Consider the following 17584-nt stretch of genomic DNA (forward strand, 5'->3'; position numbering starts at 1 on the left):
GTATTTTGTTTAAAGGATTTAAGTCATGGATAGTGTCACACTTGTTACTTGTATGAATAGAACCTCCAGCCTTGGGCCAGTTCATGCAAGAATGGAGGTTTTTGACCTTACATATTTCACTGACAATCTGTTTATTCCTGTGTTCCAATAATTATTGGAGTACTTTATATATGGAGCAGTAAACAGGGCCATAGCTAACGGGGGCTAGCTGGGGTCTCAGCCCCAGGTGAAGCCTCTAGAAGGGCACCACTGAAGCTTCCAGCTTGTGGAGGGTTTCAATAGGACTTATTCTCTGGTATGTGCCTAATCATTATCACAGTTTCCATCATCATCATGATCATCATGATCATCATATCGTCCAGTTAGAATACTTCTTAGAATTCCTCAAATGATCTATTACTCTCCGATGTGATCTACTTAAGGTTCAATGAAAGCCAGATACAAGCACAGACAATTTTACTATTTGGAAAGACTATCTCTTCTCCAGCCTCTTTCAAGCTACTTTTTACACCTTTTATGAACAAATGTGTTGTGTGTGTGGGTGTGTGGCAAATGGGGTCTTTGCCCCAGGTGACAGAAAGCCCGGTTTCGGCCTTGCAGTAAATACTGAATTGGTAGGCCCAATCTTTGATTTGTAGAAAATACTCATGGTAAGTCAGCTAAATCAAATTATCTAAAAATAATAATTCCAGCCTGGCTGGAATCCTCATCCCAGTCTCCTAGTGAAGCCTTGGAAGCTTGGCTTGCACCACAACAGGGTTCAGCACTAGGCAGCTCTCATGGAAGAGGTTTGGCGCTGTCCAACCCCACCAGCAAGTGGTGAGTGGAATGATGAACTGATCCTGTCCTACTGCCATGCCAACCCATACTCTGCCTGCTGCAGTCAATAAAGATCTGGCCTGATTTCATCCCAATCATTCTGTCTCGTCATTTGCAAATCTCGGTCGCAGAATGCATCTACCGAGGCAATAAATTATTAACTCTTAAAATGGTTCCTTTTACAAATAACAAAGATATGTAACAATTAAAGTATTTTCCACCTGTGAGTTGCAGTATTTTTGAGAGTAAAGGTTCTTATAAAGTCTTAGATGAGCCAGATGCTTGCATATACTGGTAACAATGAGTGACCTTGTTGTGATGAATCAGGTCATAGTTAGGGGCTGTTCAGAGACCCATGGAGTTTTAAGGGTTAATGGGCTCCGCAGTTAGAGTGGCAGACACCCTTGGGAGGCGGGACATTCCGCTATTTAAAAGGAGGGAGCAGCTGTTAGAAGGGGTGTGAGTGTGTGAGGGAGGTTGGTTGATTGAGGGTTGGAGAGTGGTGACTGAAGGAGGGTGTGGGGCGAGGTTAGGTTTAGGTTAGGAACGTTAAAGATTTGTTTATGTTGATGAAACAAAGAATATACACTGTTGACAAACTAAGCTTATGAACCTATACTGAAACCGTTATGCTCTGTAATAAATAAAGATCTCTTGTTTTTGAGCCAAGTCGTCATTCTTTTGGTCCAGCGAGTTATATAAGCTCCTGAGGAAGGGAATTCAGGTAAAGGGCAAAACTAATCTGAAAGGCGATAGTTTGTGTCTTAGAGTTCCCTCAGGAGGGGCTAGCGGGCGAAAAACCTGGGATTGCCACAGAGTTGCTAAGAGGGCTTAGTCAACTGGTATAGTGAGGGGATCTAATAAAGAGAGGCCCCGAACTATAGGCAAAGGAGAGGTTAAACCCCGAAGCCCAGAGCAGTGGAAATAACTGGCCACGGCCGCTGGACAGGAAAACTCCCGTTACTAAGAAATTCCCAGTTTGTTAATCAAAGGGAAAGACAATACCAGATGGACCTCAAAGGGACAGGTGGGGTGCATGTTAATTTGACCCAGAACACCTGATTAAAAACATAACTTAGTAACAAGGGGAGAGTCTGAGGTGGTTCGTCGCACTTGTGCTTCAATATTTGAAAAGGAAATGAAATTATGCCACGTGGTCAAAAAAGAGAAAAGTCACTTGAGTTCTGTCCTTTAGATACTTTTAGTTTATGAGATATCTTGTCAAGGAGGACAACTTGCCAAAACCAATTCTGTCCCATTTTCTAATGTTCCTTTTTCACCTGCAGTACCTTGTTGTGTTATGGGACTGTCTTTTTCAGCTATATACTATCATGTGCTAAATTTTAAATGCCAGGAATGAACTGTTTGCTGGCATACCACTCCAAATGGTGATCTGTGAATGATTTTTGATGTCTTCCAGCATTCTAATTCCCCCACCTGTGTTCAGTTTACCTCAAGAAATATAAGGTTCAGAAGCTTCTGTGCTTAACTTGGCACTTTATGAATCACTAAAGATTTTGGCTCTTTATATATTATTCTCAGAATCTGTAAAAATGGGGTAGTTTTTTTCTGTTCGGGTGAGTTTCATGCTTAACAGATCTAAGCATGTTAATTTTATTACCTTTATATGTTGTGTATTTAGCAGATTAATTGTGCTGCAGAAAGCATGCTGGGGAGATCACACATTCAGGAAACAATGAAGAAACGCAAAAATATCTTTTGCTTGGCTTTAATTAAAAAAACCAAAAACTCCTCTTACATCAAATCTGTAAGTATGACCCATGCACTAGGGTACTGACAGAGGTACATGCTGCTCTTTATATACTAAACCCAATTGCTGACACAGCTTAATTAACACAACTTAACAGCACCTGCTATATTGCTTCACAGCTGTAAAACTAAGTCATGATATTTACTCTGGCCTTTAAAGAGATACACATCTTGTGAAACAATAATGAACCTTAACATTTAAATAAACCATTTGACATTTCACCCTGTCTTTCTTTGATCATAGAGCTCGAGGTGGTGTCTGGGTGACTTCCTGGAAGTCAGCCATCAAGGCACTGACCAAACCCAAACCGGTTTAGCTTCATCAAGATGTGTCTTCCCATTGATGTGTCTTCCCATTGATTCAAATGGGACTTGCACAGGAAATGCCAGGATTAATACTAGTGAGGGTGTTTGTAGGGTGGAGGTGAAGCAGTCATTCTCATGCTTGACTTCGGCCATGATTAAATGGGGTTGACCATCAGTATAATTCTGTATGAAGCAGAGGAATGTATCAGTTAATTGATTGATTTAAAAGCTGTTATCTAAATTTTGAAGCAGCTTGCAATAAAAATCAGGAAGATGTCATACAGCACATAATAAAATTGCATATGACTAGCTTAGAGCTTCCTCGAAAAAGGCTGTCAGTAAAAACAAAGCATGGAAATAAATTAAATTAACATATCACAGATTCAGGAATGAGTTAATCTTCTATGCCTTTTTGAGGATATCCTGTTCGTTCCTTTAAAAATAAACAAACTGAAGATAAAACTGAAGAACAGCAGCATGTAATTGCAGGAAGCTCTCATTCTACAAAAGGTGGAGGGGGGGAATACTCTTCCTTTTTCTCAGCTGCTCTCTCCTCCCTCCATAATATAATGGAGAAAATGAAAGCCATGCAGCCAGCCCGCCCCCTTTAAGAAGTTAGGGCTTGTTGATGGAGTGACATGCTACCAGGATAACCATGGAAACTAGACTCACTCACACAAAAACTGCTTCCCAAGCAGTGAGGAATGTGTGTGCATGCGTAAAAAGAGAGAGAAGAGAAGCTATTGTACTTGTGAGGGTAGCAAATTGGATGCCTTTTCCATACATTTCACCCAAACTCCTTAAAGCAGTATTGGTGTAAAAACCAAGTAGTAGTCACAGTAATCTCCCAAATGTATTTACAGCACTGTAACAAAACATCGGTTGAGTATTTTGTTGCACTCGATTTGCAAAATGCTCTGTGAATTAATATTTTATCAGCTAATTAGTATTTTCCTTCTGGGCACTACTTCTGATCCATGTAAACAGACTTAGTATAACTGCAGTATATCAGACTGGCAACAATAACTGATTTAAGGAAGAGGAACTCTCTCAGCCATCCCAGATCTTGATGTGTTGGTCTAGCAACAATCTCTAAAATCCCAGCACCCAGTATAATCAACTACATGAATTGGGGGGGGGGGTGCACCTCAAAGTATTTTTGAAATCCAAAGCTCTGGAAATCATTAAGAACTATGATCTCTCATTTTGAACTGTTTTTACACATGACATTAAGAATCACCACTGCTAGTGATGTAAGGTAAAGGTAAAAGACCCCTGGATGGTTAAGTCCAGTCAAAGGCGACTATGGGTTTGTGGCACTCATCTTGCTTTCAGGCCAAGGGAGCCAGTGTTTGTCTGCAGACAGCTTTCCGGGACACCATGACAAAAACCAGAGCACATGGAAATGCCATTTACCTTCCCACTGCAGCGGTACCTTTTTATCTACTTGCACTGGTGTGTTTCTGAACTGCTAAGTTGGCAGGAGCTGAGACAGAGCAACGGGAGTTCACTCCATTGCGCGGATTTGAACCACCAACCTTCCAATTGGCAAGCCCAAGAGGCTCAGTGGTTTAGACCACAGCGCCACCTGCTTCCCCTACCAGTGTTGTAGGTTTTAGTTTCACCTAAAGGACCTACTTAGGTTGAAAACTGATGGAAATCTGGTGTGTTTAAATTATTATCATTTTATTTATTAGATTTATATACTGCCCTTCATCTAAAGACCTCAGGGCGACTCACCAGATAAAATCTGGGACAGAGTCCCTCCTGCATAAAGAAGCTATCTTCAATGGGCTTTGTATTTTACAACATTGAGGGTCATAGGGTGAGTATTCCTCAGATGCCACCAAGCCAGTCTTTCCAGAGAGCAGGAAGTATCAGAAGATACTTCATTTAAAACACTACTCTTGCAATGAAATCCATTTATCCACCTTGAACAAAGCCATGCACTAATTCTACCTAGTGATGTTTCTTGAGACCTGTGAATATTTGCAGCTTTGAAGTGGACAATTAGGTGGTTTTAAAATAAATTTTTTATTGATTTTTTCCACATTTTAAAACAATTTACATTAGTTTTCCATAACATATCTTAATTAATATTGTTTACCCACCTGTAATTGTTTACATAGACTTCCTCGATTCCCCCCTCATTGGGTCCCTCTTTTAATCCATCTTTAGCAGTTTTCATTTTATATCTTAAATCCTATTCCAAACCTTGCATCTTTTCGTCCATTTATCTTATAACACACCCCTTAGCCTAAATTTCTTCCCAAAAACATCCATATATTTAACCATTACTTTTTCTTCTAATAACTACTTCTAGTTCTAATCCCCCCTCCCCTGGACTCGGGGACCCCCGGACGTTTCAGCAGATTCCATACAGCGTTCCAGTTTCAGTCCTTTTTAACCAATTTAAATATCATAACCCTTATTGTTGCTTATCCCACACCCACTCTATCCCATCCTGGCATCCACAACTCCCTCCCCCAACCCTGCTGCCTCCCCCCCTTCCAACTACATCAAAATGCCTGTCGCCAAAATTTTCAGTTTCCAAACCTTTAACCACTTCCCCTTCCCCTGGAGTTTGCACCTTATATAAATCTTGCTGCGAGAGCAGCGTTAATCCTTAGTTCTATTTTAAATTAATTAATTAATTTTAAATTCCTTCCATCTTGAACGCAAGTCATGTTCCCTCCCTCTCACTGAGGGAACAGTCCGTAGTTCTTTAAGTTCCTTCATCTCCAGGTCCAGTGGATATTCCGTATTGTTCTTTTCACACTCTATTGTATCCATTCTTGTTACAATGTCCAAACAGTACTGTTTTATTCGTTCTATATGCATTGTGTTCTGTTGTACCTCTTTTCTAGTTTACCATAACAATTGCAAAAATTCCTTTTCAAAATCAGCAGAACCAGATGTTGTTACGTCTTGTACTTATGAAAAATTAACGACGCGTCGGACAGAAGGATGAGGTGAAGGGAAGGCCACCACGAGGCATTCTCGGGGGCTCCTTTTATTGAAAACTCACAGCTGGGTTAACCATTAACATACAGAGAGAACTCTAAAAGACCATATAAGGAATAGTCTATCCTTCAGGTGCTGCCTCTATACCAAATATGGTAAATGCTCCTTTGGCTACACCCACATGACTGTTGTAATTCCCATTCCACCTTAATAACAGACTGAGGATGGGAGCTTGTCACATGTCTGTATAGTGTTCCAGTGTGCTGCTGGGAACTTCCGTTCCTCAGTCTGTACTTTCTCTTTCGTTTTCCGAACATGGAGGTGACTGCACGTGTGCTTTCTTTTGTCCTCATGTTCGCCTAATAAATGCTTAACTATAATGCTCATGCCAGCCTCTGTGGTGCATCTTCTGCTGCTAAATGGACAGAAAGAGTGCCTGGCTTTCTGAAGCTAGGTCTCTGGTTTTCTGCTGCTGTTCCAGGGCTTTGAAGTTCGACCGGCAGTTCGGCCGGGGTGTGTGTGTTTGGCCCAGCAGGGAGCATGGCCGTTGTTCCCGTTTCCCTGGACAATTTACAACAATGACATCTCCATTGTGTGTGTGCTCTTGCTCATGCCTCTCCTCTCACTCACTCACCCCCTCCTTCACAGTCTTGTGACTCCTGTTGTTTTCCTGCCACACCCTTGTTTACCTGGCTTGCTGTTCCCTTGCTAACCTACTGTGATCTCAATCCTGGTGCCCACAGAGCCATATGGCGTGCCAATGAAGGCTCTGTAGCTTGCCTAATTAGTGTGGCATGCCAACACTGTATATGAATTATTCTACCTTGATAGAAAGGCATGGCATGCCAGCACCTGGCTAAAGTATAATTCCCACAATGTCTGTAGGCATCTTTCTCATCTCAAGTTTCAAGGGCACAGCCAGGATTGCAGGACAAGAAATGGTGCCGTTTCTCTCACTTGACTTTCAAAAGCAACAATAATAGAATCATAGAATCATAGAGTTGGAAGAGACCACAAAGGCCATCCAGGCCAACCCCCTGCCAAGCAGGAAACACCATCAAAGCATTCCTGACAGATGGCTGTCAAGCCTCCGCTTAAAGACCTCCAAAGAAGGAGACTCCAACACACTTATGACAGCAAATTCCACTGTTGAACAGCTCTTACTGTCAGGAAGTTCTTCCTAATGTTTAGGTGGAATCTTCTTTCTTGTAGTTTGAATCCATTGCCCCGTGTCCGCTTCTCTGGAGCAGCAGAAAACAACCTTTCTCCCTCCTCTATATCCTTTTATATATTTGAACATGGCTATCATATCACCCCTTAACCTTCTCTTCTCCAGGCTAAACATACCCAGCTCCCTAAGCCGTTCCTCATAAGGCATCGTTTCCAGGCCTTTGACCATTTTGGTTGCCCTCCTCTGGACACGTTCCAGCTTGTCAGTATCAATCTTGAACTGTGGTGCCCAGAACTGGACACAGTATCATAGCCAAACTGGTTATGCAGTTAATATTTCAACTTTAAAAGCATCAATGATAACTCGCTGATCCCTCCGGGCTCCCAACTCCAGTTTGCAGGGGAATTTTTCCAAGTCCACAACAAATATTTTAAAGTCCAATCTTTGGGAACTTAAAGTTTCCTGCAAATCTCTCTGGCTTCAGGAAAAGTAACTGCTTCTCACTTCTCTCAATGGGGGAGATCAACTTCCGTATTTAAATCTCTACCCATAGTCAATTGTTTCTATTTTTAAAGCGAATATAATTTACTCACGGTGCAGTCCTTAAATTGATCAATTTCTTTGGAAGAATTGACCGCTGAATCCTTTCAGTCTTCCAGCTTCACGCAGTCAGGGAAAGCGTTAGGTCCGATGCGCTAGGGCTCCGACTCCCTCGCTCTCGGGGGCTCAAAGCAGAGCCTTACCGGGGAGGGAGGAGGCCACTTTTTGCGCGCGCCGGACTACCATGCCCCCAAAACGCTCAATTTGGGGTTCTTTTGGGGGGCCGCTGCGCTGGAGCGGCTTCCCCCGTCCCTGCGACTGATGGCGGCCCCGCGATCAACCGGAAGTCAGAAGTGGGCAATTAGTGAGTTGGCAACAAGCCAAGTTAGGCAGAGTATGTGAGAAAGTCTGCTTGGAGACAGGGAAGCATAGCAATAGGTGGTGATTGGCTAAGTTCTCCCTTATAAGCAGTATGACACAGCAGTTTGGTATTGAGGGTTGAAATGTTGGAGTTGAAGTGTCGGAGTATGAATCTTATCTGTGCATATAGTAATTTGTACAAAGCGGTGCTTATTCTGCTGTATATAATAAAACTAAGTAAATACAAATCAAGTTTGTTGTTGTTGTTCAGTCGTTCAGTCGTGTCCGACTCTTCGTGACCCCATGGACCAGAGCACGCCAGGCACGCCTATCCTTCACTGCCTCCTGCAGTTTGGCCAAACTCATGTTAGTAGCTTCGAGAACACTGTCCAACCATCTCATCCTCTGTCGTCCCCTTCTCCTTGTGCCCTCCATCTTTCCCAACATCAGGGTCTTTTCCAGGGAGTCTTCTCTTCTCATGAGGTGGCCAAAGTACTGGAGCCTCAACTTCAGGATCTGTCCTTCTAGTACGCACTCAGGGCCGATTAAGTTACTAGTCAGCAAGTTCTGTTCCTGAGTTGTTGTCTTGGACTTCACTGGCTTGTCAACAGGTAGCAAAATTATGGTTGAGATCTATCAACATAATTTGCACTTCAATTATCTGCACTTAAATAGCAGGCTGGTTAAACTGGTTGCCACCGTTTCTGGAGTTGTTTTTTTGCTAAGCAGAGTACATATCCAAGTGAACAAGATGAAATTGTCATGCCCTGCAATATGTATATTTGTCCTGCATGTTGGGGAGGAGGAAGCAGAGAGGAGATGCAGGAGGCGTGAGTTATTCCTGATTTACATAGGGTTGCGTTTCACATTCTAACTGGCTCCTTCCTGTTTAAAACAACTTTCATGCATTATGAAGCCAAGAAACAGAATGGTCTCGTCCAGCATGGGATGCCTTTTCCTGAGAAGATTTTTCTGGCATCTCTTCATCTTCCTTTTTGCTACTTCTTCACTCAGCCTGGAACTCACAGAAAAATTAGCTGAAGAGCCAGAAAGCCACAGTGATGCTGTTCCTCCACTATGGCATTCTGCACCTGGAAATTTAGATGATTACCCAGTAAGCGGCAACAACATATTAATCAACCCGTGGAATTACCCGCAGAGATTAGGACTATACAAAATCCTGCTTAAAGCCACATCTAACTTTTTCACTCCTCCTGGACCAAATGATACTGACAACAATGTCCCAGGAAGATTGCCCCTGCAGCATGGTTTGCAATACATTTCGAACAAAAATATCCTATGGGGACTGGCCTTACAGCATGGCTGGCAATACTCTACAGGTATGAAAAAAATTCCCTTACAATCTAAACTGTTAGGAATGTGGTCTCTTTTCTTGGTTCAAATGGCAGGAGAAATAGGTTGAGACTTGTGACTTTGGAAATGTATTTCAGGGCTTTTTGCTAAGCTTTACAATGCAACAATGGCGTTCTTGGCCTCACTGCTTTTTGTTTGCAAAAAATGGGGTCCAGTGCTCAAACGTCGCATGTATAGACACAATAGGGAAGTGGGTCTCTCTTCTATATATATATATATATACAGACAATTAGCTTAGCTCACTTCACTTTATTGAGGATAGCCAAAGAAAATGTTGAAAAAAGATCCTCCAACTATAGGCATAACCAAAGCAGGCTGCTCAATATCTCAAGAGTCACAGCATTGCCGCCAATTTCCTGCTCATTATTATCATTCCAATTCTTAACAGTTTTTCCATAAACTTTGTTCTGCAGCCCAAGCAACGAATACATCTTTTCTGTAGCACATATTTCCTTTCCATTTCCACCTTACATGTATTAACAGTACAGCGCTATGCATGCTTATTCAATAGCAAGCTCCACTAAGCATGTTCTCTTTTATTGTCCACAACACAATACGCTGCGTGAACACGTGTTGTCCCCCCTTTTGGACGGTTTGAAACCTCAGCATGGTGGAAGTGTTGGATTCTGTCTCTCTGACATTGACCAAGGGGTGACTGCAGGAGTAGCCGAGTTTTTGGCAGCAGTGCTTTAAGGAGTACTTTAACAGGAGGAAATTTTAGATTTTACTAATACACACATACAATCAGCCTATGAGTTTAATTGTTGTTTCTTTGTGTATATATATTTTAAAGTTCCTGTATGTGATTCTTTCTCTCGCGATTTTACATGTAAATGCCTAATAAAGGTTTGATAAGTAGTAAGTCCTTGCATAAAGTGATGGGAATGTGATGTGGCTCTTTAGAAAGGGGGTGGGGCACTCTGCATCACTGAGTATCACTAGGAAAAAACACTGTTCTCATATTTGCCATGTACCTGGGTAGTGATCATTTGCAGGGACAATGAGACACATGAGAAGAATGTTTAGCCCTCTCCAACTCAGTTTTTGAGTCTCCCTTGCAAATGTCCATATGGTTCTCCCTTGCAAATGTCCCTATGGTCATTACACACACACACACACACACACACACACACACACTGCCCAAAAAACCTCAAGGATTTCACAGCTGGCCTACAGTTGCAATGTTACAACCACCTACCTGTGGCTAACCCCCACTGAACTCAGCCAAACTTATTTCTGAGTAGATATGAAATGCAAGGTGTATTTGCAGAGAACTGTTAGGTGTGGCAACAGTTAAAAGTTATTATGATTGATTTTGTGTAGGCTTTCAATATGGTGGCTGGGTGGAAATGAGGACATGACTCCTGTTGCCCAGAGCAGGGAATTTCAGCAGCTGCAGTTGATAAGCTGCACCTGATGAAATTCCCTCTTCTACACTGCCCTCGTTTTCAGCTGGCTACAGTAACAATGGCTTATGCAAGCCTTTCCATATGTTTTCAGCCCCAACTCCCATCAGCCTCAGCCAACATGGCCATTGGTCAGAGATGGTGGGAGGAATTTGTCCACCAGGCCAGTTGGCTCCAGCCTGGTGGTTTTGCCTATCTCGTAGCAATCGTCACAACTCACCCTGTCATTAAAATGTTTGTGGTAGGAGTTAAGGTATCGTTCAGTTAGTACAGCATGAGACTCTTAATCTCCAGGGTCATGGATTTGAGCCTCATGTTGGGCAATAAATTCCTACATTGCAGGAGGTTGGACTAGATGAATCTCGTGGCCTTTCAACTCTACAACTCCAGGGTTCTATGTTTTCTCCAATTAGCAGCTTATTTTTTACTTATTTATCTGTATTTTTATCCCACTTTATTGTCACCCAGAGAAGCAAAATAATAGAGAGAGAAGAGGGAGACCAGCTCTTCCAGACCAGAACAAAGTGTTGAGCTACAAAGTGCTGAGCTATAAGAATGTTATATCTATTTCAGGCCAGGCTGATGTGCCCTGGATTCTGCTGTTCTTGTTTGAAAAGCAACGTGTGGCTCTTGTTCCTTTGGTCAAGGGGTGTGGGTTAAAGTATCATTTGCTTTTGCTTTTGTTACCCCAGAGCAACTGGTGGTTGTTCAGGCTATAAGGCAGATCAGTCTATATGGCAGGGTGGAAGCGAAGCAATCTCCACCCAGCTTTTCCTTTTCTTTTGTCCAACGGATGGTGCTGGATTGGTCTAGAAGTCAGATACCAGAGTGTGTTCTCCTTCAGTTCTGCAGTCCCAGGGCAAAGCACAAGGCATCTCGAAGAGCTGTGATTTACATCATTTTGATGTATACCTGTCATTCCCTTTACTCTCAAGCATTTCATAAGCAAACAGCAATGATCCCCTGAGCAATCTGCTGTGTATCACTTGCAGCAATTCCATGCAATCTATAGCAGGAAAGGGGGTGCACAGGCCCGTGGGCTGGATGTGGCCCCTCAGACCTCTCTAACTGGCCCTCAGGACCTGAAGCCACACCCCTCAAAGGTCTTGTTCCACATCAATTACTTTGTCTGGCTGGAATGTATCCTGGACTTGTGATAATACCACTTGCTTACCTGAATGGGGGATGAAGAGATGGGCATGTGGAGGCCTCCGACTTTTTCATGGCCTACTGTGCAAAGGCCTACTTGCACCATCCACTTTTTTGCCCCTGGCCCCACCCACCGCTGTCATGTGACACCTCCTTTTCCACCCTTCATTTATACAAATTAAATGTTACGTAATACTGTATTTGATTTTCTTCTAGGCAGACTAGAAGATCCAACCAACATCACAACATGCGGCAAGAAATATGGAGATAATCAGTGCATATCAGTACGCAGTTGGTGGGCCTGTAGGTATTTTCATCCATGAAGTTTTTCATGATACCAAAGTCCTACCCACACAGTGTCCGCCCGCTGCTCTCCCCCCCCCACTGTAGGGTGGCCGAGGGTGCGCATGCGCCATCCATATGGGTGCCGCGTGTGCACCGCTGGATGTTTCGCCTTGCCCCACACCAGGTGCCTGAGAGGCTTCCTCCACCACAGGGAAGAAGTAGCAGCAGCAGGGGGGCTGTGGAAGAGGAGGTAGTGAGGGGGTGGCATTTTCTGCTTTGTCTAAAGCAGCCAAATGCCCTAGGCCAGTCCTAGGAGGAGATGCATTAAGCCTTTGCTGCCTGCTATGCTACTAATCCAGATTTGGGGTCCTACTAATTGCATTCGGGGGGGAACTCCCAGTCATGTAAAAGCAAGCTCCGGTGGCCTAGTTTACTTTCTAAAAAGCCATTCACCCAGTTGTTAAATCGTGTAATTGATGTCTTAAGCAGGCATAGGCAAACTCGGCCCTCTAGATGTTTTGGGACTACAACTCCCATCATCCCTGACCACTGGTCCTGTTAGCTAGGGATGGTGGGAGTTGTAGTCCCAAAACATCTAGAGGGCCGAGTTTGCCTATGCCTGGTCTTAAGTTTTGCCTGATCCTGCATGGAAATGTGCCTTCCATTTACCAGAACTTCCAATAATTTGAATGCTTTTCCATATCACCAGATGTTCCACTAAACCAATATTGCTGCTGTCTATTACTGCAGGTATGAATTACTACCTAGCAATTGTACCCTTTCTGGGAGCACTGGAAAGTGGCATTTTTGGAGACTTGGCATACAAGGTAGAAATACTACCACCGGATGAGCAAAGAGCTGACTTCTGTCACAGTGTTGCAGAATGCAATGCCCAGGCACCAAAAGCCATGGCTGGCTGGAGAGATTTCTTCAAGGTACTGTAGCTGTTTTTCCGACAAGACAGATAGGGGGGGGGGGGGGTTGCACCAGAACCACATATTTAAAGATAGCAATCAAGTAGTGCCTTCTGTTTTTCAGTTTCAACAATAGGTTATTCTTTCCTTGTTTCCCCACTTCAAAATAATCTCTGCTCACCTACTTTATTAGACAACTTAGGACTTTTCCAAATGGTTAAAGAAAATAATTTTCTTTCAGAACTTGTCTAAATTAATGCCACCAGCAAAATACTACAAGATGTTGGGATGATTTGTAGTGTGAGAGAGAAAGAGAACGCGAAATGTTCTGGGATATTGTTGAAGGAACAGGGACAATCCATTTCTGACACAATTCCATGGGTATTGCACTGCCAACAATGATATTTTAGAATAGCCGCTCAGCTAATGAGAATTCTAGTTATGGCTACAATCTTATACCTGGGAGTAAATCCTATTGAAGCCAGCGAGGCAGGTATAAGATTGCAATGTAAAGGATGATATTTATGACCAAAAGCTCCATATGGTCATGCAAGTGCTATGATTTGGGAGGGCTGGCAAAAGAGGGATAGATTTACAATCTTCAGTTACTTCGCTTTTTTAAAAACAAGAACAAAAACTTCATTTCCAAGAAATCTGAATGAGGAGAAAGCTCACACACACCTATAGCAGAACAAACCAATCAGTTTTTAATTAAGGATGCATGAAGATGCCTTATAGCAGGCTTCCTCAAACTCGGCCCTCCAGATGTTTTTGGCCTACAACTCCCATGATCCCTAGCTAGCAGGACCAGTGGTCAGGGATGATGGGAATTATAGTCTCAAAACATCTTGAGGGCCGAGTTTGAGGAAACCTGCCTTATAGTCAGACCCTTCATCTAGCTCAGTATTGTTGCCATTGGCTGGCCATGGCTCAGCAGGATTTTGAACACAGAGCATTCCCACCCCTATCTGGGGATGCCAGGGATTTGACCTGGGACCTTCTGCATGAAAAACAGATGCTGTTCCACCCCCTCCTCTATTCACTTTTGGGGGGCTACCTTTGAAGGTGACCTGGAAACTACAACTAATCCAGAATGTGGCACCCAGGCTGGTAACTGGGAGTGGCTGCCGAGACCATATAACACCGGTCCTCAAAGACCTACATTGGCTCCCAGTACATTTCCGAGCACAATTCAAAGTGTTGGTGCTTCAGTATACCCGAAGGAGCGTCTCCACCCCCATCATTCAGCCTGGACACTGAGTTCCAGCGCCGAGGGCCTTCTGGCGGTTCTCTCACTGTGAGAAGTGAGGTTACAGGGAACCAGGCAGAGGGCCTTCTCGGTAGTGGCGCCCGCCCTGTGGAACACCCTCCCATCAGATGTCAAGGAAATAAACAAATATCTGACTTTTAGAAGACATCTGAAGGCAGCCCTGTTTAGGGAAGTTTTCGATGTTTGATGTTTTATTGTGTTTTTAATATTCTGCTGGGAGTCGCCCAGAGTGGTTGGCGAAACCCAGCCAGATGGGTGGGGTATAAATAAATAAATAAAAAGTTGTTGTTGTTGTTGTTGTTGTTGTTTATCCTAACGGGGTGTGTGCACGCATGTGCGCGTGCGGTATCTTGTCTTCTAGTATCTCTCATCCACTGCACTGAGCTCTGAAGTGCCTGAAGCACAAGAAGAAGCATTGAACTACATGTGGAAAGCTCATGTGGAAAGCCTGGCTTATGGAAAGCGAAAGTTTAAAAACCGGTAAGAAAAAACTACCAGAGGTACAAAAGGTTTTTCGCAGGTTCCCTATGATGTACACTCACGAGTGTGAGAAATAGGTGTGAGAAACAATCTTTGTTTTCCAGCAGTCTTATGCAGGAAGGAAGGAAAGATACCTGTAATCTTCTTTTGATATAGGTGCTGTGGGTGCCAACACAAAAATAACTGCCATGGGTGGGGTGGGGGGAACCACAGGTGCCAATACTCCATACCTGTGAATATCATCACGAAAAGCACTAGCCATTACTAATCCATGTGCCAGGGCCTATTTTGTGGTGGTGCCTTATGTGTAGCACTTCCACCCTGGGGAAATTTAGTTGTTCCCCTCCCTGATGGTTTTTAAAAGTCAATTTAAAACGTTTATGTTTATTAAGGATGTAGCTTGAGGAGTGCATCAACCTAGGACTGACTGCGGGCTGTTGTGTTCTACATTTTATCCTGCTCTAAGCTTCTAATTTGTGTTTGATTGTACATGTATTCTTGAACGCTTTTGAATTATGTGTCTCTTTGGGAAGAAAATTCTCTTAATAAATAAGTCCTTCCAACAGGACAATATGTTGTCAGAGAGTGATGCAGCTTTTGGTAATGTGCAATTAATTAATAAAAATCCGAGAATCTATTCTCACTTAGATCACGTTAGAAGCTATTTAACCTGTTGATAGCAGAATGAATATTTTAGTGGGATGGGCTGCAATCTGTCTTTCTTTAGCATTAATAATTGGCACTGAAGGAATTTTGTTTACTGTATCGTGTTTTTCTTTTCATTACCTTTGTTTTTAATTGATTTTAGCTGTTTTTGGTATTTTGTGGTGTTTGAGATTTTTTTATGAAGCAGCAATTAAAGGCAATTAACAAATAACAGCAGCCTTATATCTGGCATTGCTCAGAACTGCTAAAACAACAACAACAGTGCTGTTCTGAAATCAGTGGTTAAAATCAATGCAGTTTTGAAAGTCCTGTGTCTTGAGTCAAAATGATGCCCACTTGTATCCACACATGGACAAAAGCTTACTCCTTGATCTCAGGTACCAGTATGAAAATTGGTTACAATGTCTTAAGAAGTGTCTGCATGCTTAGTGAACAAACAGCTTCCAAAATATACAGTATAGCAACAACAACAACAATAGTAATTATTATTATTATTATTGAAGGAGTTTAAACTAATTATCTCACTTTCCTCTTCTTGCTTCACATTTCAGATTGCCATACCTTAGTGGTCCTGAAAGCCATTTTGGGGAGGACTGGGCGACTGTTGTTGATTTCATTGCAGCCACACATTTTCATACAAACCAGGAGACCACCAATCGTTTGCAGACTGGCTTACCACCAAGAATGCTTTTGGAAGGAGAGAAAGCCCCTTTCATTGCAGACTTCACACCTGAGCAGAATAAAGTGCTGTTTCTACTTGGTGCTCTGAGTAGAACCAATGAGAAAACAGGTAGGCGTTTTGGACAGCCACACAGTACACAACTAAAATTTAAGCTCTGGGGCCGGTAGGAGGCTGGAGGATGCACAGGAAAGTGGCAGCTGCTTCTGCACTACCCCACACATCAGCTGCTGGGCAGGGAGGCTGAGCAGCCCAAACAAAGCCCCGCTGCAACTCTTTTCTGCTTTATAATGCCCTTTTGCTCCACATCTCCACACAGCTGCTCAGATAGCTATAAAACTGGCATTGCATGGCACCATCTTGTGGCCTTAATGAGAAAAAAGCAACTTTTGCTTTTTATTTTAATTTTATTTTTACATTCATATACACTTTTCCTTCCGTGAGTAAAGCAGGTTAGGCTGAGACACGATAACTAACCCAGTTAATGTCATGGCCAAGGCGGGATTTGAACTCTGGTCTGCCAGGTCCTGTTCCTGAAAATCCTACTTTTGCTTCCACTCAAAGCTTTCCATCTCAGATCCAAAGCAATTACTATACACAATGCGGTTTACAAGCTAAAGAAACAACGAAATGTACAACAAGGATCATACACCTTATAACCTTTGTATGATCCCATACAAAAAGTCATAATAAAAACATAACTTTAAAATTAACAAAATGTAGAATAAAGTAATATTCAACAATCCATTAGAATATAATAGTACACAATAAAATTAACTCTCACAATATCAGCAGATAATAATTAAACGGAAATTCACTCTTAACAATTTGTTGAGCAGGAAAGCAGAAGATAAATCTCACATAAATAAAACCTTTCTTTTACAGGAAACCTTCTGTTGCTGATTTGGAAGGCGGCCATGGCTACCGAAGGAGGGAGAGAAATTGGCCGCAAACTTATTGAAAGTGTGATTTAGAGAAACTTGTCTCTGGAAACACACAGCTTAACAAATGGTGGCAGGGGGGGGGATAATTCCTTTAATTATCTGCTTAGTAGTGAATCAACGTTTGTTAGCTGATTGCATTTCTTAGCAATTCATCAGTTTTAGGCTTATCTATATGGGATCTATATGAGTCTGACCAAACTCCGGGAGGCAGTGGAAGACAGGAGTGCCTGGCGTGCTTTGGTCCATGGGGTCACGAAGAGTGGGACACGACTAAATGACTAAACAACAAAATATGGGATTAAGGCAGCAACCCTTACCTGGCACTTCATTCTGAGTAGACCTATACATGGTGCATTGTTAAATGCCATAAATCAAGCTTTCTGAAACTCGGCCCTTCAGATGTTTTTGGCCTACAACTCCCATGATCCCTGCAGGACCAGTGGTCAGGGATGATGGGAATTGTAGTCTCAAAACATCTGGAGGGCTG

At 42.8% G+C, this 17584-nt stretch overlaps 1 protein-coding gene across 1 annotated transcript; it reads left to right on the plus strand.

Annotated features, from left to right (window-relative positions):
* Nucleotides 1-8846: 8846 nt before the first annotated feature.
* On the plus strand, nt 8847-17165 carry C3H6orf58 (chromosome 3 C6orf58 homolog). The gene is made up of 6 exons (XM_033145510.1): nt 8847-9270; nt 12076-12162; nt 12895-13079; nt 14690-14808; nt 16026-16264; nt 17039-17165. Exons 1-6 carry the CDS (start codon nt 8859-8861, stop codon nt 17125-17127), a joined length of 1131 nt encoding a protein of 376 aa, XP_033001401.1. The 5' UTR covers nt 8847-8858; the 3' UTR covers nt 17128-17165.
* The last annotated feature ends 419 nt before the right edge of the window (nt 17166-17584 follow it).

The sequence above is a fragment of the Lacerta agilis genome, chromosome 3, assembly GCF_009819535.1.
Source record: "Lacerta agilis isolate rLacAgi1 chromosome 3, rLacAgi1.pri, whole genome shotgun sequence".
In the NCBI taxonomy this organism is placed as follows: domain Eukaryota; kingdom Metazoa; phylum Chordata; class Lepidosauria; order Squamata; family Lacertidae; genus Lacerta; species Lacerta agilis.